The sequence below is a fragment of the Onychomys torridus genome, chromosome 15 (genome assembly GCF_903995425.1).
Source record: "Onychomys torridus chromosome 15, mOncTor1.1, whole genome shotgun sequence".
NCBI lineage: Eukaryota > Metazoa > Chordata > Mammalia > Rodentia > Cricetidae > Onychomys > Onychomys torridus.
The window spans coordinates 24,227,200-24,253,082 of NC_050457.1; the positions used below are offsets into that span (position 1 = coordinate 24,227,200).

The following is a 25,883-nucleotide window of genomic DNA, read 5'->3' on the forward strand; positions in this document are numbered from 1 at the left end:
GATCAGGGCCTCATCTGTGCCTGCCAGGAAAATCCTCAACCACTGAACTACATCCCCTGCCTGCCAACAATTTCCTTTAAAAAACATTTCTTAGCCAAGTGGTGGTGGCGCAGGTCTTTAATCCCAGCACTTGGGAGGCAAAGCCAGGTGGATCTCTGTGAGTTCGAGGTCAGCCTGGTCTCCAAAGCGAATTCCAGGGAAGGTGCAAAGCTACACAGAGAAACGCTGTCTCGGGAAAAAAAAAAAAAATTCTGTTTTTTTCATATTAAATTTGAATAACATTTCAGTTAGGGTGATTCTTGGTAAGATGAAGTGTACTAACGAATCATGGAAGGCATCCAAGTAGACTGAAAGGTGCTATGCGCATGTGCACAGGACAGTCTGGGCCATGGGGCCTGGGGTCATGCATAGTGGCCCTGGTTACACACAGGGAGGCTGTGAGGGCCCAGAAGGGGTCACAAACAATAGTGAAACATCTGCTTAAGGCTTCGTGTGGTAAAGGTGACAAGCACAAGACAAAACCACGGGACATGTGGCCTCTGGTTAACGGCTGACGACGGACTGTGTCTCGAGATCCATCCGGTGTGGCTCATCCATTTCACCAACATGTCCACAGAATTCCCTGCGTGAATGTGGTGCTGTACAGTGGCAGGCTCTGTTCTGGATGCATGCGCAGTCCTCCTAACTGCCCTGAGGTAGGTACCATCTTAGTTTCATTTTACAGAAGAAACAGGCGCAGAGGATGGATTAATCAACTTGCCCAAGACCACAAAGTGTGTGACCGCTGATCCTGGCTTCAAGCCCTAGTGATGGGAGCGACATTCCCAGGAAAGAACCTCCCGAGAACTTTCCTTAGGAAGAGAAACTCCTAGAGAAGTTGAGGGAAGCAGCCTGAACGGAGGAAACAGCAACATCAGAACTTGGGACAACGAGCTTGTCACTCTCCAGTGACAGGAAATCTAAAATGACAACACATTTTAATGAGAAAAACATGGACGTGGAGGCAGGTGAACACACACACGGTCTCTCCAGTCTCAGTGAAGGCTCTCAGTGGGTTTGAAATGTTTGAGTGAAATCACACCGTTCCACCTCGGACGGGAAACCAAGCAGAAGCTGACCTGGACGGGCCGGCTTCTCATCCATGAAACCAGCGTGTAAAGGCAGTGAATAAATAGTTGGCTATAAAAACAATTCCAAACGGTCTAAGAATAACCTTGCGTATCCCAGTTCATTACTTTATCATATTCTTGAATTCTCTGCTTTATGTGAGAAAGTTTGTTCTTGAGGTAATCACAACGCTCCTTTTTTTCCAGAAATGAGGGATCCTAGGGAAGAAACAGTCATGATTCAACGCCCGCTTTCCTCAGTGACTGACACAGACACGTTCTCACACAGAAAACAACAGATATGATCTGTTTAATTAGAACAATCACGCTTTCTATCAATACAAAACAGCCCATGCTTTAGGGTCACAGAAAAACCAAGGGAAATGTAGAGAGGTACCTTTAGTAATCAAAATAAGTGAAGAGGTAAGTGTAGGAAGTATGAATAAATGTTTCTCCCATATTTTTTTCCAACTCCACCCTTTGTGGAATCTCACAAGTCAATAGAGACTCCGTAGAGAGACATTAATAATTTAGCTTAAAAGAAACCAGAAATCTATCAGTTATCACCCATGTGCCAGGACAAGGAAGGACACTTTACCAAGAAAACTGTTTTTACTCACATTCTTCTTTTTCCTAAACTCTTCATGGATTCTTGATATTCTCTCGTGTTCCTAAAAATAATATATTTTTATTTTATTTTAGTTAAAACATGCATTTACTCAAATCATATCTCAAAGCACACTGGGAATTAGAACAGAAGACTATTTTTACCAAGCATGGTGGCATATGCCTATAATTACGGCACTTGGGGGGGCAGACGTAGGACCATTATGAATTCAAAGCCAGTCTGGGCTATAGAGGGGGACCCTGCCTCAAAAACAAACCTCCCCATTTTTGCCCAAAGCTGGAATGAAAAGTTACACAAAAATATAATTCCCTGGACAAACATCTGCACACTGACTTCCTGCAAGGCACTGGTCTCTGGGAGTGTAACAAGCACTGTGTGACCCTGGGTAAACCACCTGTCCTAAGATTCTTTTCCCCCCCCCAAATACTATCCATCACCACCTCAAAGGTTGTCAGGAGGTTCACTTATTTACAATAATCCTGATAAAGAGCTTGTACGTAAAAACCACCACACGGGCTGTTACCATCATCCCCATTCTCCTTGGAAAGCTCCTCCTCATGAGTCAGGTGATTGAGTAAGAGGCTGGGACTATTCAGCTCCTGAGAAGAGCTAATAGAAGGGTCCTTCTAATTTTATTGTACATTTTATAATAAACACAAAGATAAGATTTGTGTGTGCTTGTCTAGCAAGCATAAGGCCCTGGGTTCGGTCCTCAGCTCTGGCAAAAAAAAAAAAAAAAAAAAAGATTTGTGAAGAGGTTGACTCCCCAGTAAGTCAGAGGACTATAGAAATGTTTCCATTTATTCTTGAATGCCTTATTCTTCTTTACACAACTTCCTTTGAGACAAGATCTCACAAATGTTGCCTTGGCCTAGAACCCCTGGGCTCAGTAGCTTCTCCTGCTCGGCTCCCAAGTAGCTGGGACTGCAGGCTGTGTCGCCACACACGGCTTTTCTTGCTCACCTCTGAAGACCTCTCAACTTGGTTACCCTTTCGGACCTGTGGACCTCGAGGATTTTCCAAATGGTAGTAACTGACCCACTATTTCAGTGTTTGCTGGATTTCTCTGCTTCTTGGAACTGGTGTTTCTTAGTTAACACTATTCCATTTCTTCAGGGTTGGGGAAATTCCACTACAATATATATATTTATCTTCGAGAACTCATAATCAAGAGCGATTTAAATGTATACTAGCTAGGTGGTGGTGGTGGTGCACGTCTTTAATCCCAGCACTCGGGAGGCAGAGCCAGGTGGATCTCTGCAAGTTCAAGGCCAGCCTGATGTCCAAAGCAAGTTCCAGGAAAGGCACAAAGCTACAAAGAGAAACCTTGTCTCGAAAAACCAAAATAAATAAATAAATAAAATAAATTAAAAAAATAAAGGTATATTATACATACATGATATAAAGATCTCCCCCATCCCAATTAATGTGGGTTCTCAGAAGAAAAATGTGTGCGTGTATTCAAATATATACATTCTTTTTGTTTGTTTGTTTTTTGTTTTTTGAGACAGGGTTTCTTGCTCTCCTGGAACTCAATTTGTGGACCAGGCTGGCCTACTCACAGAGATCTGTAGTGGGTAGCTGTTCCTGCTTTGACCTGGAAGTACTACCCCCAGTGAGGCTTCCAGTAACTGTCATGCCTACCTATGACCTGCCCCTGAGGTGGGGCCAAGAGGGGAGTCCTTAAGACCTAAGATCCAGATGTGCAAGGTCTCTGGTGATCCTGGATGCTGGATGGCAGGTAGCCTGAGCAGAGTTCTCCAGAGAACACAGCTGAACTACACTTCACCTCTCCCTGTACTTGTAAGTTATCCCAAAATAAACCTCCCTTTTAACTACGTGGAGTTGTCTTAATAACTCACCCACTAGAGATCCACCTGCCTCTGCCTCCCGAGTGCTGGGATTAAAGCCGTGCGCCACCACTGCCTGACTCAGATATATACATTCTTTTTTGCGCTTTTTTTTTTTTTTTTTTGGTTTTTTGAGACAGGGTTTCTCTGTGTAGTTTTGGCTCCTGTCTTGGATCTCACTCACTCTGTAGACCAGGCTGGCCTGGATGGAACTCACAGAGATCCGCCTGGCTCTGCCTCCCGAGTGCTGGGGATTAAAGCCGTGCGCCACCACTGCCCGGGTTACTCCCCATCATTTTTGAAAGAACGTTCCACAGAAAACTTTCTTTCCTTCCCACAGTTACTGACTCCACCGTGGCTTTCCTCTGCTTTTATCCTGGTGCTCACTCGGCTGTGGCTGTCTGGGGGCTTGGCCCTGCCCTCAGCCATCCTCACAGCACTCGCCTCCCTTTGGGACTGAGATGGCTGAGGAATGCACTGCCCACACAACCCCTCCTGGAACGATTCTACTTTGCGTGTGCCACTGGTGTCCTTCAATCCTCTGACAGTATGTATCTTTGTCAAGCTCGTAAAGTATTTAATAACTGGAGGTAGGGGGCTGAGGATGACTGTGCTGTCTGCCATACACGAGCCCCTTTGATCCCCAACACCAGATAAAAAGACAAAAGGAAGGCAATGGTAAAAGACCTTAAGCTATACAACTTGTTAACCGTTTTCTTTCCTTTCTTTCTTGTTTTTTCTGTGGCGCTGGGATCCAACCTAAGGCCTTCTGCAGACAGGGATCCACTGACAGGAATGGAAATACTGCCCGGCCAACCCTGAGGATCTCAAACACCTTCCCAGACAGCAGGCAGGAGTTTGCGAATCCTAAAACCATGCGAGTCCACCTTGCCACGCCTCAGCCTCCTCTCAGCAGCCGTGGGCACCGACCTGGTGGTTTTCAGAATGACGTGGCAGCCTGCTCATCACCGCGTCCAGCTCATCGAACTTCCTCAGGATGGCCTGCACTTCCGAGGACAGCTCCTTGTACTCGGAAAACTGGTCCTGGAACACAGCTTTATAGCGTTCGCGATCATCGTCCGTCCGAATCACAGGATATTTTCTGAGGGAAGAATCACAGATCAGGGTGACAACTTCACCCGCCAGGAGGTCTGTGGTGGTGTGCTTCCCTAGCACGCTCAAGGCCCTGGGTTCTATCTGCAGAGTGGAAAATACTATAACTTTTACTACAACAAGCTGAGTAGGTGACATGGGTCAGCTGACCCAGTGGCCAGACCCGGCAGACCTTTCTTATTTCCCAACGTTTCCCTGGATAACAAATGACCGTTTGGGTAACGACTTTAAGCACAGTGCTGTCCTGTCTTGATGACAAACAAGTAGATGAAGGTCCAAATGGGAGAGCTAGAAAAAACGGAGACGGACTCACGCCACGTAGTCGGGCATCACGATGGGCTTGGGGATGTAGCCTGGAGGGATGTGTCCGCTCAGGAGTTCAGGGGTCATTTTCGCTGACCTCAACTCTTTGAAATGAGCTTCTTGGTCTCTCTGTCTGTCACCGGTGGCCACTTCACACTGCAGTGAAAGAGAGTAAGAAGTGATTCGTACAAGGGAGTGGGTTAAGAGTCCACCCAAGCTACTGGAAAAAAAAAAAAAAAAACGAAGCGGAGTAGGAAGAAGACGAGCAAAAAAGACAATCATCATTTAGAGCTCCGTGTCTTAGACACTCAACGGTGTCCTCCACGCCGCCAACAGCTGAACTGTCACATCCGGAAGAGGCCAGCACCCCCCACTCCTAGTCAGCATATTGTGAAAGTAGATGATGAGAAGGGCGAGGTGCTTCATGACTATCTCCAGCAGCTGGGAGGCTGAGGCAGAAGGGTTGCTGTGAGTTCAAGGCTACCCTGGGAAGGGGCTGGTGAGATAGTGCAGCAGGGTCAGGGTGCATGAGAATGCCCCCTACACACACACACACACACACACACACACACACACACACACACACACACACACACAGCTCATGTTTGAATGCTTGGTCCCCAGTTGGTGGAGCTGTTCGGGAAGGATTAGGAGGTGTGACCTCCTGGAGGAGGTGTGTCACTGAGGGTGGGCTTTGAGGTTTCAAAAGACTGATTTCTCCTTCAGTGTGCTCTCTGCCTCCTGCATTCAGATCAAGATGTGAGCTCTCAGCTGCTCCAGCCAACATGGCTGCTGCTTCCTGCCACATGCCTGGACATGACAGACTCTGAAACCATAAGTTTAATTAAATGCTTTCTTTTATAAGTTATCTTGGTCATGGTGTTTTATCACAGCAATAGAAAAAAAATAACTAATACAAGGTGCTTGCTGTCAAGTCAGAGGACCTGAATTTGATTCCTGAAACCCTATGGGCTCCTGCACATTACCTACTGACCTCCACACTCATGTATGTGCACATGTATGTGCACACATACAAAATAAACAAATGTAAGAAAAACTGGAAAGCACTTTTTTCCTTAAGTGGATGAAGAAGGCTTTGGGTACAGCTCAGTGGCGCTGTGTTAAGGAATATTTGTTTAGCTATGCAAAGATGTGTTACATTTGTTTAATTACGTAAAGATGTGTTGCTGTTTCACTTGGCCTGTCTACCTGACTGATCTCATCAAAAGCTGAACGGCCAATAGCGAGGGAGGAGGTATAGGTGGGTCTTCCGGGCAGGAGAGTAAGTGGGAAGAGGAATTTAGACTTAAGGAAGAAAGAAAAGAAGACGAGAGGGAGCCACCAGGGGCCAGACAGACAGACAGACATGGAGGCAGGAAAGTAGGACAGACAGGATGAAAGAAAGGTAAAAGGCCCTGAGGCAAAATGTAGATGAAGAGAAACAGGTTAAATTAAGTTAAAAGAGCCAGTGGGGCCAGCCTAAGCTAAGGCTGAGCATTTTATAATTAATAGTAAGTTTCTGTGTCTTTATTTGGGAGCCGGTTGGCGGCCCAAAGAAAATGCCACTGTAGCACTGAGCTTGTCTAGTGTGCACAAAGCTCTGGGTTCGACTTCCCACGTCCACCACAGGAAGTGACAAATGGGAGTCTAAGTACAGACTTTTTCAGGATTTACACCCCAGGCAAGAATGGGAAATGCAGTTCAAAATAAGAAAATCTGCCGGAAAAGTGTCCCAAGCCCTCTTAAGTGGAAAGAGGGAACAAAGTGACAGTGGGGACCTGATGTGAGTCGGTCAGAAGCAGCCAGTGTGAAGGGGCGGGGAGTCACACTGTCTTCTTTATCTGAAAGTGAAAGCGCCCTTTCGCAAGGTGTGGTGGCACACACCTGCTCAGCACACGAGAGACTGTGGCAAGAGGATTAGCTTGAGGCTAGCCTGGGCTACACAGCAAGATCCTGTCTCATAAAAACGAGAGGGAAACAACAACACTCCAGAAAAAAAAACAAAAACAAAGAAACAAAAAAACCCTTTTCTGACATCAGTCTTTAAGAAGAGTTTGCTCGGACTGTGCAGAGGACCCGGAGCAGGCTTGTCTTACCTCAGGCTGTGAGCGTCCTCAAGCTGTGGCCTTGGGCCTCAGGAAAGCCTACAGGCAGTGGATGGTGGATTAAAGCCACACCCTTCAATAAAAATATTACTTATTCAGGAAAGGGAAAAATGGCTGAGAAAAGGACTGGGAGAGATTTTTTTTTTCCCCAGAGCTGAGGCCCAAACACTCTACCACTGAGCTAAATTCCCCACCCCTCACTCCCCCTTTTTTTGTTTTGTTTTGTTTTTTCAAGACAGGGTTTCCCTGTGTAGCTTTGAGCCTTTCCTGGAACTCACTTGGTAAACCAGGCTGGTCTCGAACTCACAGAGATCTGCCTGCCTCTGCTGGGATTAAAGACGTACACCACCACTGCCCAGGAGAGCTTTCTAACAGATCCAGCAGAAGGGGCATAGCAGTGGAAGATGCAGAGGAATCTTCTAGAACAGGCAGTCAAAGGCAGTTCAGCATTCAACTGCACTGTACCCAGAACACCAGCCAAGGCTGGTAGATGCCAGAAGGGTCCAGTACCTAAGAGGTGAGGTTCAGAGAGGGAAAGTAAACCCTCTAAGGTTTACATCAACTAGTGAGAATAACCCCAACTAAACTCTATCAGTGTTTGATTTCTGTGATGCTGGAGACTGAGCCCAGAGGTTTTGAGCATGCCAGGCTAGTGTTCTACCAATGCACTACACCCTAAGCCAAGATTCACTGACACTTTAAAAGAACAAGATGCAGAAACCTGTTTAATTAAACGTATACGGCACACATGCTAACCTGACCTGAAGTTCCACATGCACACCAGAAACAAGCCTGATGGACGAGGCAGGCTGTACCAGCCACGGCCAGAGGAAGATAAGGCCCTGCCTGGAAACACGGCTGTTCTCTGATGCTGAAACTTCTTTCTCCTCTACCAAAAACAAAGGTGCAAACACACAAAGAAGGACTGTGGCGTGTTGCCCTCTATCGTTACAGCAGCTTTTAAAGGTCCTTTATTTTCCCACTTCCCTGCTTCTGGACTGGTCTTGAGGCTTGGTTTAACATCAGCTCACTGTCGAAGCCACTGGCTCTTACCTCACCAAATGGCACAGGCCTGAGCTAGTGGAGGTTGCTAACCAGCCCAAGGAAAGAGACCAGGAAAGGAGAAGCTGTAAGCCCACAAGCCACTGGGACCCAAAGCAAACAAGTCGGGGCAGAATAAGGAAACAGGAACAAGGATGTCTTGCTGGTGTGGTCTGAATGTGAGCGGCCCCCAGGGCTCAGATGTTTGAATACCTGGTCCCCAGTTGGTGGAAGTGCTTGGGAAGGATCAGGAGGTGTGGCCTTGCTGGAGGAGGTGTGTCACTGGGGGTGGGCTTTGAGGCTTCCAATGGCCAAGCTGTTCCCAGGGTGTGTATCTCTCTGCCTCCTACTCACTCTCAGCTGTTTCTGACACCATGCCTTTGCTCCACTATCACAGACTCTAGCTCTGAAACCATAAGCCCCACATTAAACGCTGTCTTTTGTAAGTTGACTTGGTCACATTGTTTTATCACAGCTATTGAAAAGTAAGCAAGACACAGGGGGAATGCATTTTGAGGACCATGTTCATTCTGCTGGGTTCTCTGCCTCATCCCAGTGACATTTCAGTCTTGAAAATGACTCATGGCATTAAGCATTAGAGGGAATATTTTGACTTGAATAAATGGATTTCTATTTCTTTTCTTTTCTTTTTTTTTAAAGATGTATTTATTTACTGTGTATACAGTGTTCTGTCTGCATGTATGCCTGCAGACCAGAAGAGGGCGCCAGATCTCATCATGGATGGTTGTGAGCCACCATGTGGTTGCTGGGAATTGAACTCCGGAACTCTGGAAGGACAGTCAGTGCTCTTAACCTCTGAGCCACCTCTCCAGCCCCCAGATTTCTATTTCATGGTGCCTCTCTTTAGCACTGAACTATCTGACACTCGAGACTTCTGTGTGCCAGCTCAGGAAGCCACTACAAGAGGGCACTGATATGGAACAGCCCTTAGGCACACAGCTCTGATTTCCTGGTCAAAAACATGAATTTGGCCCAGGCAGACACACTGGATGGCAGAGTCCAAAATTAATAACTGTTCTAGGTTAAAAAAGAAAAAACTCAGGTAAGTACTATTCATTTTATTTATTTGTGTGCTTGTTTTTGAGGTGGGTTTCACTCTACCCCAGACTGGTCTGGAACTCATTATGTAGCCTGGGCTAGCCCCAAACTCACGGCTATCCTCTTGCTCTAGCCCCCTGAATATGGGTTACAGGTTTGTACTACCATGCCTGGCTCAAGCAATCCTTAGCATTACTTGCTCATACCTACTTCTCAGGTTTACCTGTTAATATGAGAAGAAAGCATGGGAGCTGGACAGCGGTGGCACACACCTTTAATCCCAGCACTCGGGAGGCAGAGGCAGGCGGATCTCTGTGAGTTCGAGGCCAGCCTGGTCTATAGAGTGAAATCCAGGATAAGCTCCAAAGCTACACAGAGAAACCCTGTCTCAAAAAAAACAAGAAAAAGAAAGAAAGAAAGAAAGAAAGAAAGAAAGAAAGAAAGCAAGCAAGCAAGCAAGCAAGCAAGCATGGGATTGGGCTCCAGCCCTGGGACAAGCCACACTTTCCTGGTGACAAGCACATTTGCAGAAGGAGAGAGAGGCTGAAGAGCCAACTTCTAACATGGCCTCTTTCCTGTTTCTTAACTGAAACCCTTTCTGCTAGCAAACACTGGCAATGCTCTACTATGATTCCAGAGGAAGGAATTAAAGGTCGGGGCAGATGGGTGATGCTACAGAATTTACTATGCCTTTCAAACTAAAAGTGGGCTGAGTGGACAGCCTGTGGGTTAGAAGCACGGAGAGAGCAGATCTGTCCAATGCACACCTGTGCAAGTTCCGGTGTTCCCTGAATGTGCACACAGGCCTGTCAACCATCTGCAACTCCAGCTCCAACAACCCTCTAATGGCCACCAAGGGCATTCACACACACATGGCATACACACACACACACACACACACACACACACACACACACACACACACACATAAAAAATAAATCTTGAGGCTGGAGAGATGGCCTAGCACTTAAAAGCACTGGCTTGGGGTTGGGGATTTAGCTCAGTGGTAGAGCGCTTGCCTAGCAAGTGCAAGGCCCTGGGTTTGGTCCTCAGCTCTCAAAAAAAAAAGCACTGGCTGTTCTTCCAGAGAACTCTGATTCCATTCCCAAGCTCCCCATGGCAGTTCACAACAATCTGAAACTCTAGTTCCAGGGGGTCTAACACCCTTTTCTGCCCCCCCCCCAGCATGCATGGGGTCCACAGACATATAAGCAAGCAAAACCCTCATCACATAAAATAAAACAAATAAATCTTATATATATATTAGTCAGGTGAGAGGGTGTATACCTTTAATCCCAGTACTCAGTAGGCAGAGACAAATAATCTCTGAGAGTTCAAGGCCAGCCTGGTCTACATAGAGAGTTCCAGACCAGGCAGGGCCACATAGTGTAACCCTGTCTTAAAAAAAAAAAAAAAAAAAAAAAAAAAAAGTTCCTGCTTCTCAAAATCTCATAGTCTCAACAAACAACAACAACAAAATCAAATCATAAAATATAAACAATAAGGTTCCGCCCACTATACAGCCCAAATGATGGACAGGAAATTCAAGTTCAGAGAAGAGAAGTCATTTCCACAGGATGGAAGGGTAAAAAAAAGCCAGCTGCACTGGTGCCGACTCAGAGCAGTCTAATTCTGAAGTTCATCTCCTCTTCTCAAGGCATCACACTCTCTTCCAAGCTACTCCGCCAAACCATCCCTGATATGACCCAGGGGAAAGCAGGTGAAAAATCACACCCATGAAAAGCTAGGGTTCTGGAACATTCCGTCAGGTTTCTCATTGGTTAAGGCCAATTGATTAATGGGAGTCCTTCTTAGAATCTATGTAAGCTTTTTCTGCAGTGATCCATCTCCAGAGAGGCCTTTAAAAGGGTGTGACTTGGCTTCAGCCTCCTTATAAGAGTCAGGGAAGCTGGAGATCGAGTGATTTCCCAAATAAGAATGTGCATTCCAGCCAGGCACAGGGGCGCACACCTTTAGTCCCAGCACGTGGGAGGCAGAGGCAGGCGGAGTTCAAGGCCAGCCTGGTCTGCAGAGCAAGTTCCAGGACAGCTAGGGCTACACAGACAAACCCTGTCTCAGGGGGGAAAAAAAAAAAAGAATGGGCATTCTACCATTATTCCTAACTATTCCAGGACTTCTCAGGATCAAGGACCAGGAAACCCTAGACGTGCGGGCTGGCCCCTAGGCAGTGTGAAAGGCGTGCCCTAGAACTCCCTAGCAGATCTTAATAGCCCTGTTCCATCTGTGCAATCCATCAAGCAGGAATCATTGAGGGCTGCTTTCTCTAGTGTCTTCCTGGCTTTTTAGGTTGACTCCACTCTGCACTGAATTCCACTGGTAAATCCCACTGCCTTCAGTGGGAATAACCAGGAAGCCCATACATTCCGCCCTAGACAAATGCTACTACCACGTCACTGCCATATCGCAGCCCAGTGAGATGACACTGGCCAGCCTGGCACTGGAAAACAAGCAGTTGCAAAGTGGACACCTTTAAATGCCCCCAAAGATGATTTACAAATGGCTGACTGGCTGGATGAATGGATGGATTTCAGTGATGGGAATTAAACCCAGGGCCTCAAACACATTAGGCAGGCAAGCATTCTACCACTGACCTTTATGTCGAATACTTGAGGATATTTTGAACATATTTCCAAATGTTAGCATTCTGCATAATTTTGATACCAGATCTTGACTTTATCTGTTAATGAGTGTTAGCATCATAAAATGGATTTCCCATGTGAAATCAGTGTGTGTGCATGTACCTGTGTGTGTATGCACTGCCGTGCTTAAGTTTCTACCCTGACTTTTTCCTTTGATGATGGACTGTGATGTTGATGTGTGTGTGAAACAAACCCTCCCCTCCCCACGTTACTTATGGTCATGGTGTTTTATCACAGCAATAGAAACCCTAACTGAAGCCGGGCGGCGGCAGCGGCGGCGGCGCGCACGCCTGTAATCCCAGCACTGGGGAGGCAGATGGATCTCTGTGAGTTCAAGGCCAGCTTGTTCTTGAGAGTGAAATCCAGGACAGGCACCAAAACTACACAGAGAAACCCTGTCTCGAAAAGCCAAAAGAAAAAAAAAAGAAAGAAAGAAAAAAAAAGAAAAAGAAAAAGAAACCCTAACTGAGACAATGGCCTTGGACTTCTGATTCTCCTGCATTTACCTTCCACAGGCTGGGATTACACCCATGGGCCACTATGCCCAGTTGGTGTAGTGCTAAGGAGGGAATCCAGGGTTTCATACACACTAGCAACTGAGCTATATCCCAGCCTCAGGAAGAATGATTTCCACTGAAGAAAATTAGCCAGGCATAGGTAGAAAACCAAGAGTCCCAGAGCACAGGAGGCAGAAGCAGAAGCAGCATGCATTAAAGGCCAGCCTGGGCCACACAGCAAGAACTTAACTCAAACAAACAAACACAAAAGGAAGACCAGCCATGTTCACTTACAAAACATTCATGTAACAAAATGAAAAGAGGGTCTAGGGAAGACCACCTAATTTGGTCCTTACGATATGGGGAGGGGGGGAAGGACAGCAAGGTGGGGGGACACCTGGAAGTCTTCATCCGAACTGAGTATCATAGTTTCACATATGGATGATTCTACCGTCAACAAATACACACAAGAGATAAACGTTTAGCAAATCTACAGACATAGTATAACTTAAAGTTTACGTTGCTCTTACCATTCTCCTTTGTGATGACAACGACGGGTCATTTACCTGGAATAACAACAACAAAAGAGTTAAAATGACTTCTCAAGGGTCTGAAGAGCTAGCTGAGCAGTCTAGAGTGCTTACTGCTCTCGAAGAGACTCACAACTGCCTGTTAACTGCAGCGTCAGGAGATCTCACGCCCTCTTCTGGCCCCCACATGCAAGTGCACATTACACACACACACACACACACACACACTCTCTCTCACACACACACACACACACACACACACACACACACACACACACACTAAAGAAGCTATTTTGTAAATGTTGCCATCCATTTGCACTTCTAGCCCAATCTCAACGTCCAGAAGTTGACTCTCTCCTTGATGTTCCTTCTCCATACTTGTCTGCCTAGATTTCTATGGGCCAGTGGGGAACAGAGGATGATGGGTAACCGTAGTTCCCTGTTAACCAGGAGCATGGGGAGGACGTGGAGCTATGGGGAAGGGTGGGCACTATTAGGTAAGTTGCTTGAATGACCTAGATTTTATTTATTTTTGGTTACTTTATCTTGGGTGATTAGATTGTCTTGTTTGTTTGTTTGTCTTATGAAATACGATTTTGCTATGTAGCCTAGGATAGCCTAGAACTCACTGCATGATCAGGCTGGCCTTAATCTTGTGGCCAGCCTCTTGCTTCTGCCCCAAGTGCTGGCATTACAGGTGTGACCCATCATGCCCAGCACTTTGGATAATTAAAATGCTGATATAGTCACTTTATAAAATTAATAGGAAAAAAAACAAAGCCTGCTATATCACTTTCAATAATTCAAGTTTATTCAAATATTGTAAAAAAAATTATAGAAAGTTTTTAAGATAAGCACACTGGCTTACACCTGTAATTCTAACTCTCTGGGAGGCTGGGGTAGGAGGACTGTGGTGAGTTGCAAGCCATCCTGAGCTATGCAATCAGTTTGAGTCCAACCTGGGCTACATAACGAGACCTCCTCTCCACTAAAGCAAAATTAGTTGTTGGGAGTTCTGGGATTTTTTTCTTTTTTTTTTTATTGAAGACAGGGTTTCTCTGAGTAGCTCTGGCTGTCCTGGAACTTGTTCTAAAGACCAGGCTGGCCTCAAACCCAGAGATTCACCTGCCTCTGCCTCCCAAATGCTGGGATTAAAAGCACATGTGCCACCACCACCTGGCACAAAATAAGTTTTTGCTGAAGGAAAAACATTATAAAAACAAAACCAACCAACAAACAAAAGAAACACTCTTGAAGTGCTGAAGTACATTTTTAGAAGTAACTTTGTAAGATTCACGCTAGAACATTCGAAGTATCTTGATTAACACATAAGTGTTATAAAAACCATTTGCAGGGTTAGGCATGGTAGAGCACACTTTTCATCCCAGCAGAGGCTCAGACAGGCGGATCTCTGTGAAGTCCTGGTCTGCATAGTGAGTTCTAGGCCAGCTGGGGCTACACAGTGAAACCAAGTCTCAACAAACAAACATACATCACATGCATAAAACGTGCTCCTAAAGGGATGGGGTTTAAGCTTGCCTTATACATGTGCAATTATATAGACTCTACAAGGCCAGGGAAAGTAGGAATGCAAACATTTACAACATGGTCAACTTAATTAGGGACAAATTAAAGGCTAACAATACTTTCAGTGGAATAGGAGGTTCTACCACACCTTCTGGAAGACAGTGAAATATCAACTTATTTCAGGGCATACAGGAAGTAGCACAATACCTAATGTTTGCTACTGCCAAATCATTTTAAGTGGGAATTTTTACATGATCTTATCCATTAGGTATCACCATCATTTTTCCTCTATGTTATTCTCATTACTTACTGATTATTTTCATTGTTATTTTTAATAAGTAAAAGCCAAGGAAGAAAAACAAATGTTGTAGTTTATTATTTTGGAATACAGACCTCTCCAAAATAATGATGAACCATTAAAAGCCACTAGGCACGTTTACCACAACTCAGTCATTCAGTGTTTGTTTTTAAAGCAAACACAACCACCACATTCATTCTGTTTTTGCTTTTTGAGACAGGGACTTGAAAAGGAGCCCAGGCTGGCCTCAAGCTCACAATCATCCTGCTTCAACTCCCCAGCAGCAGGGGTTACAGGCTTAAGCAACCATTCCCATTAGCCATAGTGTGTGTGTGTGTGTGTGTGTGTGTGTCTGTCTGTCTGTCTGTGCACCTGTTGGTGTTGGTTTATATGCCTACACATTACACATACGGAGGCCAACCTAAGGGGTTAGTCCTCGGGCGTTGTCCACCTTTTGTTTGAGACAGGGTCTCCATTGGCCTGGAATTTTGCCACCAAGGGACAGCCCTGGAGCGACAAGGCATCCTCCTGCCTCTACTTCCCACCTCCCAGCCCTGGGAGTACAGGTGCATGCCAGCAACTTTGTACTTCTTCCAGAGATCGAATGACTTCTTCTCAGGTCCCCAAGACTGAGTCACCCCCCCAACCCCCAGGTCCCTAGTCTTGGTGTTATTTCACTGGGAGGGGGAGGGAGTAAATTGTAGTATTTAAGTGAGTACTTCCTTCCTGGGAGTGAAATATTTCCCAGCTTTTTATGAACTTGCTTTGATAAGAACTTTTTTTTTGGAGCGCTGAGGATGGAACCCAGGACCTTGCACTTGCTAGGCAAGCGCTCTACCACTGAGCTAAATCCCCAACCCGATGATAAGAACTTTAATGAGCTATCACAGCAGCGGTTAAGAAGCTACTTGCACATGTGGTGTCTCTCTGCTGCAGCAGAGTGGGTTATCCCGTCAAAGTCAGTCTCTGAGCAGGGACTCTTGAAATCCAGCTCACTTAAACACAGATACAGATCTGGACTTTGACCACGCTTCGAGGCTGCTGTATTTTTCAGCAGCAACAGGGACAACAAACCAACGCCAAACAAAGGTATTGCGAAGTCACGTTACCTCCCGCTGCTGCTCCATGTGCTGCATGTATTCCCTGTGTCTCCGAGCTGCCTCGTGCCTCCACAGCTTCAGACAGACCAGGGCGCTGATGAGGTAAACGATCATGGTGACAAACAGAAAGATCATCGCGGCTATCTGACCTCCTTCTACCCGGCAGAACACTGCATTCATCGGCGTGTTGAATAATGGATAGTAGCAGAGTCCGCCTCGGTTGGTGTCGTTCACATAGACAATGGCTGCAGCCATGTACAGGATAAACAAGGCAACGTTCACTCCAAACTCCGTCAGGGGCCACCAGTTGGAGTCCAAAAGAATGGTGCGGTAATACATGGACATGCCAAGCACCAGAATAATAATAGTGGCGATCCAGGCCAATCCAGCCACCACGAGTACAAAAGGGGTCTTGGGGCCGCTGTAGTAATAACCCCCGTATGTGCTGCCCAGGCTGCCAAGACCTCCCGCGCCATAGGGCTGTGAATATCCAAATAGGTTGTACCACTCGTTGTCCTTGTGGATGTACGCTGTGACACAGGCGAAGACGCCAGCCCCCAGAAGCAGCTCCGCCACCCCCAGAATTCTCAGCAGGCCTGCCCACGACTTCATGTAGGCGTACCGAAGGTTGTACTCCTCCACCTTCTCGCTGTAGGTCCGCGCCGTCGGCGTGCGCCCGTCTAGGGACGCACAGGGGTCCTGGGGAAACATGGCATCCGCCTCTTGCTGGGAGTTAAAGGTGCCTTCTGACCCTCCGCAGGGGTCTCTGTAAGAGCTGGGCGGGAGGTGGTTCGGTCTCGCTGGAGAGGCCGGAGGTGAACACTCCACCCCATCAGAGATGTATCTGATATCAGACACCGGCTTATCCCATTCCGGGTCCCTTTTCTTCCCTCTGAAGAAGTTCTTCCAGGAGTCGGGCACAAAGCGCCGGACCGGCTTGAGGTCTGGGGCTGCGGCTGGTTCCTCTGTGTCACTTGAGTAGAAGCTGGGGCCGTATGGTGGCTGTAATGGGAGAGGGGGAGGCGGCAGAGGATCTGCGCTCACGGCCAGCTCACTGCTCTGCAGGGACTGGAGGGTTCTTACGGTACCATCTGGACCAGGCACGCCCCCTGGAACCTCACTATAGCCCCTGTCCCGAATCCTGGACCTTCCATCACTTGACGACATTTGTGATTTCCACACCTGTGACCAAGACTAAAGTTGTTACTTATGTCTACTTGCTTTACCCTCCATAAATAAAATCCAGTTATTTTATTCACTTAGTGGCAAAAAGGATTCAGGTGGCAAACGTGATTATATCCAAGTACTATTGCATATAAAGTGATAAACATATTTTAAACACGTGTACCAATTAGATCATCCAGATACATAGTTAAGTATTCAACGCCATTGCATTTTAAGTGCAATAAAAAATTTAAATATTAGTTTTGAATTTTATATAATAAAGCATTTAGGTCTAATTTATGTATGAGGCCTATGGACAAAATATTAAAAAAAACTTAAATAATACAGAATGCTAACATATTTCCAAGTACAATTTTCTTTAGACACCTAAATCAAAATATTTAAGTCTGAGTGTGTGAGGTGGTGGTGGTGCATGACTTTAATCCCAGCACTTGGGAGGCAGGTGGATTTCTGTGAGTTTGAGGCCAGCCTGGTCTACAGATTGAGTTCCGGAGCTGTTACAAAGAAACCTTGTATTAAAAAGGGGGGGGGGGGGAGGAAGGAAGGAAGGAGAGAGAGAGAGAGAGAGAGAGAGAGAGAAAGGAAGAAAAAGGAGTCTGAGCGTACCAAAATTTGATGAGCCAGCAAATACTCTTTTTTTTTTTTTTTTTCATAGCTCACATTTGCTTTGGAATGGCCAAGAAGCCATTAGAGCACTCTTAAAACACAGCAAGCATGTGGCCTTTCCCTTTCTAATCAAAAAAGTTAGCTGAGGAGTTAGAGCAAAGCTCAGAGGTTGAGAGCATTGGCTGCTCTTCTGGGGGACCTGGGTTCAATCCTCAGCACGCATGTGGGGGCTCAGAATCAGCTATGACCCAAGGCCCAGGGGATACGATGCCATCTTCTGGCCTGGGGGAGGGGGGAATGCATCCATATGGTGCACTGACAGACAGCCGTCAAAACACCCATCATACAAAATAATAAGAAGTGTAAAACGACAGCAGCCCTATGACCATCACTGTACCCAGAGGAGTTATCTAAAGGCAATTTGCTGTTGCCATGGACAACGAAAGCATCTTAGGAGGAATTTAATACACCTGAGAAAATTATTGAAAGCACTTTGACTAAGGCTATTGCCTTCTTTGATGAAAGCAATGCCCTAAATATGTGCAGAATAGAAAAACAGACAAACAAACAAACACACGTTTGCTGCTGAAGTACTAGGTTAGAGGCACACTGAATTTCAACTGTTTATGTGTTTTACTGGATATTCAACTAGACATATGGTACTATAATTGAAATTATGACAAAATAAAATGTGTGCTCTCACCTTTCAGGTGTTGAGCAATTTGGAAATCCTAAGGCATTGTTTTACTTTGTAAAATAGAGACCCCCTTTAGTCAACAGAGATCAACTGAGGACCTTGGATGGATCAGGCACACTGAGGTTGTATTTGACGTCCCTGTTTTTTGTTTTTGTTGTTGTTTTGTTTGTCTTTTTGTTTTGTTTTGTTTTTGTTTTTCCAGACAGGGTTTCTTTGTAGCTTTGGAGCCTGTCCTGGACTAGCTCTGTAGACCAGGCTGGCCTCCAACTCACAGAGATCTGCTTGCTTCTGCCTCCAGAGTGCTGGGATTACAGGCATGCGCCACCACAGCCCAGCTTGACGTCCCTGTTTTTATACAATTTAAGTCCTACTGTGGGCGGCAGGTGGTGAGTGAAATGCAAAATGCACTACGGATCAACGTTTTCAGAGGGTTTTCAGAGGGGCGTAGGGAGCACACCTTGGGCAGGGTGTTGTTTTAGCATGGCCAGGGAAGTCTTCTGGACAAAGTGGCAAATATGGGAAAAGGTGAAAGAGGAAACCAGATGCCTCGAAGGAGTGCTCGAAGCAAATGGAACAGCTACAGTGAAGGTCCCAAAAGCCCTTTGGGACTGCCTTACATGCTAAGGAGATGCCAAATCAGAGACACAGTAGGAACCGATTCACGTAAGACCTTAAATCTTAAATCCACTGGCTATTAATGAGTGGTAAGAAGCCATCAGAGGATTCCAAGTGGAGGAGTGATGTGATCCAATCTCTTTGGACGTGGTGTTTAGAGTACCATCCAGAGGGGAAGGCTAAGATAAAGAGGCTGCTGATGTGAGCCAAAGCATCATGGTGATAGCCATGGAGACAGCGAGGCCTTGCATTCTAGACACAGGGACCATAAAATACACAGTTACAGAAGAATTTAAACATAATCAGAAGTGGAAAGGGTAGTATTCAGAACCTTTCTTGCACCACACGGATCAGCTCCAGCAATTACTCATCTAGACCAATCCTATCCATAGTTCACTTCTCCTTCCCTGTCCTCTTCTTCCTCTGCCAGAAGAGATTACTTACAAGCAAGTGCCAGAGGGTCTGGAGAAATGGCTCAGTGGTTAAAAACAATGGCTGCTCTTCCAGAGGACCTGGGTTCAATTCCCAGCACTCACATGGAGGCTCACAACCAAGGGTAACTCCAGCTCCACTGGATCTAACACACTCTTCAGTCTCCAACGGCACTGAATACGTATGGCGTAGACATGCACACAGGCAAAACACTCACCTACATAAAATAATTTGCTTTAAAAAAAAAAAGAAAGGAAGGAAGAAAGAAATGCCAGATGTCTATCTGATCACTTTGTGGTAAATTCATTTCTCCACCCTTAGTGAACAGATTTCACATGAGTCTCAGCAGCATCTTAGGAATCCAGGTGGATTCAGTTGGTCTGGAAGGTAGGTACTGCCACCAGACCAGACAGAGCCACCCAAAAGATGGAGCACAGTGGTTGGAGTCCAAGAAGGAATTACAGGGTCCTCCAATACGGCACTCCGAGCCTGGAGAATTAGTATTGATAACCCAGCAAAGTGGACAGTGCAAACCAGAAGCTCTCTGAATGACAACCGTCTTAGTCAGGGTTTCTATTGCTGTGATAAAACACCACGGCCATAACTTGGGGAGGACAGGGTTTATTTCAGCTTACAACACACAGATCACACTCTGTTGCTGGGGGAAGTCAGGGCAGGAACTTGGAGGCAGGAGCTAACACAGAGGCCATGGAGATGAGCTGTTTACTGGCTTTCTCCTCTTGGCTTGCTCAGTTTTTTGGGTTTTTTGTTTGTTTGTTTGTTTTTTGTTTTTTTAGCATCCAGGCCAACCAGCCCACAGATGACACTACCCATAGTGAACTGGGCCCTCCAACATCCATCATCAATCAAGAAGATGCACCAGAGGCTTGCCCACAGGCCAACTTATCGGGGACATTTTCTCAACTGTGACTCCCTCTTCGAAAGGGCTCTAACTTGTATCAAAACCAGCCAGCACCATAGCACTTAATTTTGTCCTTCTGTCTTTATATCTTAAAAAGTTTACATTCAACACATGCCTAAGAATGTAGAAGCAAAGCCCACCAGTGGCCATGGCCTTTAATCCTGGCACTCGGGAGGCAGAGGCAGATGGATCTTGAGTTTGAGGCCAGCCTGGTCTGCAGAGCGAGTTCCAGGACAGCCAGAGCTACACAGAGAAACCCTGTCTTGAAAAACCAACTAATAAAAAGTAGAAGCAAAAGCACAACGAACGAACTGAACAGGTTAGAAGTGTCTAGAGTATACATGGTTTACAGGGCATCCTGCTTGTTAATTTAACTCCTTGCTAAAAGTATGACTCACTGTAACGGATTCAACTCATCTTCACCTGTGAGTTACAGCACTTTTATTATTTAAATTAAAAAACAATTTAAACGTGTGGACTAGAAGAGCAAACTGTGTTATCTCAACAAGGAATGATCAGTGGTATTTTACCACATCTTAAATACATGGATAACCCTGACATCTTATGGGCTGCCCCAGAGCCCCCTAGGCTCCATCCAGGTGGTTGAGATGGCAGGTCTTTGTTTGGTTGGGGCCAGAGACTTGGGAATGTCACCGCGGTGGCCTGAAAAATGGTTGCCCGAGCGTCACAGGAATCAAGCCTGATTACCTTTACACACGCACAATCGCCCCTTAGAGTTCTGCCGCCTCCGGAGGGTGGACTGCCCCAGGATTTGGGGTCGGGGAGCAGCGCAGCTGCCTGCGGACGCACACCCAGCGTTCTCGCGGGGCTCCCCCATGCAGCCTCCCGGCTCTGCCGAGACCCACCGGTGCGCGTCCCGCCTTCGCCTTCTTCTCTGGAAAATCCACTCTGGCTTCCGCCCCAAGGTGGCCGTCGTCCCGGTCAGGGCGGCCGGGAAAGTGGCGAGGGCGGCGCCACCCGGCGCCCGGAAGCAGGTGGGCGGCGGTCCAGCCGGCCGCACCTGTCGCCGCAGCGAAACCCTCCCGCGCCGCCCCCGGAGCGGGCGCACCCACGTGCTCCGGCTTCAGCCGGCCGCCGGGCGGAGGAGGCTCCGGGGACGAGTGCCGGGGCCACAGGCCCTCCCCGCGGGCCCCGCGTCCCGACGCCGACCCACTCACCTGGCCGGAAGAGCGCGCCTCCCGTCCGCGGGCACCGAAACCCGGGACCCGGGCTCGTGGGGCGTGGTCGAGCAGTGCCCCGCCCGGCCGCCCCGCCCACTCCTGCCCGCCTCACCCACGCAGCCCGCCTCACCCCTGCAGGACCCCAGCCAGCGCAGCGCCTGCCAGGAAGGGGCAGTGGAAGGTGCTGCCTGCCCCTGTCCATCTTTACAACATTTGTCGCCTGAACCCAAGTGCATGGTAGGCAATGTTAAAAGATAAGAAAAACAAGATGAAATCCAACATTTTAATTCTGATATAAATTATGTAAATACTTTCCAGAAGTATCTAAAATATTCCACTGTACAACATACCAAAACGGTATCTGAGAAGCTAGATGCAAACTGTAAATAAGGCACAAAGTTGATTTTTGCATCCTAAATTGTTTTATAAATCACATTTACAACACCCCATAAAGTCTGTATATTCTGGATTACTCCTTCACATTTTCTGATATTTAAGCACGACATTCAAAAACATACTTTACACCGTGACCTCTCTTCCCTAAACCACTCACGAGACTAAATAAATACTAAGTACTGAGTACTTGAGACCTGCTTTACTTCAAGAAGGCAGAAGGCCGCTGCTCGTAAGGAATAGTCTAGCAACTGAGCAGTCAGCACATTGCTTGTCATTTCACCAGGAGTGGGTTAACGCTGTTCAAGTTCCACTGAATAAGTCTCTCCAGGAGCAGTTTGATTGGCAGGCTGTTTTCTATGTCTCATCACTGTCGTAGTCCTCTATTAGTATGTCTTCTTCCTCTTCTTCCTCCATGTCCACTTTGGAGGAAAAGGGCTGAGGCTGGCTGGCAGGCAGGTCACTCCCACTGTTCTGACTCAAGGGAAGAGACCAGGGTTCTGGGTCAGCAGTCTGAGAGGGTTCACCCTGAGCTTCCTGTGCAGGCTGTCCTCCATTACGCTGGAATTCATCCCCGCTGTCAGGGTCTATCAGCCCAAATTCTCGGTCAGTCAGGGCTTCCATTTTCCACCTGTCAGATTCACAGTGCAGACATCAACATAACCAAACAGGAGATTCCTTTACACTGCAACCTAAGTGGTCTTTCCACTTTCACAAATGCAAGGTGAATGACCAACTGTGATGAAATCCTACTGCTTACAAGAGGGTTAATGTCTCCAGCAGAGTTCCTTTGTAGCAACATTTTTATTTATTTATTTATTTATTTATTTATTTATTTATTTATTTATTTAGCTGAGGATCGAACCCAGAGCCTTGCACTTGCTAGGCAAACGCTCTACCGCTGAGCTAAATCCCCAGCCCTGTAGTAACATTTATATATACATTAGAAATGAGCAGAAAACAGAAATCTCAGGAAACAATGGCACTACACAAATTGTTCAACCTAATTTGTAATTTTAAAAATAGGAACTAAAGCTGGGCATGGTGCTCACACCTTTAATCCTAGCACTCAGGAAGCAAAGGCAGGCATTGGATCTCTGAGTTCCAGGCCAGCCAAAACTACATAAAGACACCCTATCTCAAAACAAGAAAAAAACAAGAAAACAAGACTGGACTTCAGCCAGGTGTGGAGGTACACCTGGAACACCAGCACTTGGGAAGCTACGACAAGAGAATGGGGAGTCTGAGTCTAGCCTCAGCTACCTAGTAAGACCCCACCTCAAGACAACAAAGCTACAATACCTTTATTATATTATTATTATTATTATTATTATTATTATTATTTAAAGATTTATTTATTTATTATGTATACAGAAGAGGGCACCAGAGCTCATTACAGATGGTTGTGAGCCACCATGTGGTTGCTGGGAATTGAACTCAGGACCTCTGGAAGAAGAGCCAATGGTCTTAACCTCTGAGCCATCTCTCCAGCCCCCCTTTTTTTATTATTTTTATTTCCTATTGTTAGCTTCCAGAAATTGGAAAAAGATACTTTACATTTTTATTTTTATTTTATTTCAGGTCTATAGGAAGTCAGATACCCTAGCTGAAGTTACAGGCAGTTATGAGCTGAACCATCATCATCTCTCTAGCCCTAATTCTTTTTTTTTTTTTTTTTTATTTTATTTGAGTTAGGGTCTATCTTCAAAGCCATGGCTATGTAGCCCAGGCTAGCCTTGAACTCACAAAGGTCTGCCTGCCTCTGTCTTCCAAGTGCTGGAATTAAAGGCCTGCTCCACCAAGTCTGCAGCTGCTTTGCATCTTATGGACAACATTTACTGACTGAATGCTGAGCACATTCAGTGGACATTTTAGTAAGACATTCTTTAGGAATTAAGGTGACTAGCTTACCTTCCAAAGTTTCGCTTCAAAGGAAGTCTTCCAATATCTTGGATAAAAGAAATCTGAGCTGAAAAGACATTTTAACAAAGTTTTAAATGCCACATTTAAAAATTTACTTTTGCTGGGCTTTTATTTTTTATTTTAAAAAGGCATATTTGAATATTCATGTTCATAACAGCATGTACTGATGATATAAGCTGAGTATCCCTGTGTCATTAATGTGCACATATATACATGTAGCAAAACACTTATACTCATAAAAACAAAAAGATACATATACATATATTGAATAACCATATGTAGTAGGGCTGGGGAGAAAACTCAGTTGATAATGGGTTTGCATTGCAATCATTAATGCCTGAGTTCAACCCTAAGAATTTATATTTTAAAAAAGGCACATGTAGCCAGGCACATACACCATGGTGGTGCACGCCTTTAATCCCAACACCTGGGATGCAGAGGTAGGCAGATCTCTGAGTTCAAAGACATGCTGGTCTACAGAATGAGTAATAGTAACAGGGCAGCCAGGCCTACACAGAGAAACCCTGTCTTAAAAAAAAAAAAAAAGACAGAAAGAGAGGAACACTACCTGAGGTTGTCTTCTGACTTCTATTTGCACACGCACACATTGACACACACACACATACAAAGTACATTATGTACATATGTATAGATTACATAAGCAAATACATTTGGAAAATGGCAGACAATTTCATTGTTCAAAGGGGGAGGTATGTTGGGGATATATTTCAGTGGTCAGCACTGGCTTGGCTTGCACAAGGCAGGCCCTCAATTTGATTCCTGCCTTCCAGCCCCACCAAACAGCAGCGACCACAACAAACGAAGCGCAGCTATGGAAAGGAAAAAGGCTAGATAAACGCTGTAGGGCCAGGTGAAACTCAATGTTCTATTAGGGACTCATGTTATATACACAAACAAATCTGTCTAGCTCTGTTTTACTGACAGAGCTTAGAAATAACACTGGGTTTCCAGAGATGGCTCAGCTGCCCAACATCAGGCAGCTCACAATCATCTTTAACTCCAGCTCTACAAGGGTTCAACACCCTTTTTGCCCTCTGCTTCCATTTGCACCCACACACAGACACATACATATAATTATAAAAATAGTAATAAAAAGAAGTAAAAACAGTTAGCTTAAAGCAGCATCAACTAGTCAAATGTAACAACCTGAGATCAAAATAAATGGCAGTAAGGAGTTACAACTGAAGAACCATGATTCCAGAATCTTTATCAATACATACCAAAAATTAAAACAAATGGGAAAGAATCAAAGCTGTTCCTCATAGCACAATTTATAGACAAAAACCTAGGAGGAATGGGAACCAGTTGTCAACCCCTAGCGATTACGGCATGGTCAGCATGGATGCTGTAACTAACAGGTAACAGGCACTCAGTAGGAAAGGAAGCACTTTACCTTTGTTTCGCATTGGAATGGTCAGCAGAGCGAGATATGGCAAGAGCTGAGTCTGAAGACACAAAGCTGGCAGGCAGAAGTCAAAAAAGAGTGCTTTGGCTGCGAGGCAATTTTCCCGATACTGTATGGGAAAAAGACAACGAAAGGGAAATAAAATCCTCAGAGCTTATATTTGTGGCGTGGTGGTACATACGGGAATCCCAGCTCTCGGGAGGCGAGGCAGGCAGATCTTTGTAAGTTTGAGGCCAGCCTGGTCTTCACAGCAAGTTCCAGGCCAGCCAGGGCTACATAGCAAAATCCTGTTTCAAACAAATGCCAATTCTAACTGCATATAAATGTATTAATACTTTGGGTCTGGTTAATCTTGGTGTGTGATTTTTTTATTTATTAGTAAGTTTATTAATAATAAAGTTTAACAAAAATTAAAAACCAAATCCCGTAATGAAAACTGGTTATGAATTCATAGATAAAGTTTATTATATCACAAAGATTATGAGTTTATGTACTATAAAGACACTTTTTCCTTCTGAGTGCAACCAGGCTGTGCTCCAACTGGCAATCCTCCTGCTTCTACCTTCTCAGTGTATAAACACACTTTAAAGCTAATGGGGCTAGAGAGATGTAAAGGGTTTTGTTGCCAAGCCTGTGTCCTAAACTGAACCCCCGGCCCCACGTGGTGGAAGGAGACCCTCAAGTTG

The 25,883-nt window shown here is 45.8% G+C and overlaps 2 protein-coding genes across 5 annotated transcripts in view; both read right to left on the reverse strand.

The window, feature by feature from the left end:
• Positions 1-255: 255 nt before the first annotated feature.
• Marveld2 (MARVEL domain containing 2) lies at positions 256-21,486 on the reverse strand. 3 transcript variants are annotated; one of them, XM_036207154.1, is made up of 7 exons: positions 21,453-21,486; positions 15,827-16,999; positions 12,893-12,928; positions 5,011-5,156; positions 4,515-4,686; positions 1,727-1,777; positions 256-1,325 (listed from the first exon to the last, which is right to left on the reverse strand). In XM_036207154.1, the coding sequence occupies exons 2-7, from the start codon at positions 16,982-16,984 to the stop codon at positions 1,203-1,205; spliced, it is 1,686 nt and encodes a 561-aa protein (XP_036063047.1). In that variant the 5' UTR covers positions 16,985-16,999; positions 21,453-21,486; the 3' UTR covers positions 256-1,202. The 3 variants fall into 3 exon arrangements, with proteins under 3 accessions (XP_036063047.1, XP_036063045.1, XP_036063046.1); XM_036207152.1 differs by lacking the exon at positions 21,453-21,486 and adding an exon at positions 20,983-21,176; XM_036207153.1 differs by lacking the exon at positions 21,453-21,486 and adding an exon at positions 21,141-21,158.
• Positions 21,487-21,724: 238 nt separating this feature from the next.
• Positions 21,725-25,883, reverse strand: part of Rad17 (RAD17 checkpoint clamp loader component) — a 31,052-nt gene continuing 26,893 nt past the window's right edge. For both annotated transcript variants that reach the window (XM_036207003.1, XM_036207002.1), the window contains exons 15-17: positions 25,186-25,306; positions 23,760-23,817; positions 21,725-22,479 (exon numbers count right to left, since the gene is read on the reverse strand). In XM_036207003.1, the coding sequence (XP_036062896.1) occupies positions 22,206-22,479; positions 23,760-23,817; positions 25,186-25,306 (453 nt within the window). In that variant the 3' untranslated portion in view covers positions 21,725-22,205. The remainder of the gene's footprint in view (positions 22,480-23,759; positions 23,818-25,185; positions 25,307-25,883) is intronic.

Coding starts and splice junctions, on each gene's coding strand:
- Marveld2 (XM_036207154.1), bottom strand. CDS start 16,984: ATGTCGTCAAGTGATGGAAGGTCCAGGATTCGGGACAGGGGCTATAGT. Junction 4,687..5,010: donor GTGATGCCCGACTACGTGGC/GTGAGTCCGTCT, acceptor TTCTTCCCTCAG/AAAATATCCTGTGATTCGGA. Junction 1,326..1,726: donor AGTTTAGGAAAAAGAAGAAT/GTGAGTAAAAAC, acceptor TTTCTTCCCTAG/GATCCCTCATTTCTGGAAAA.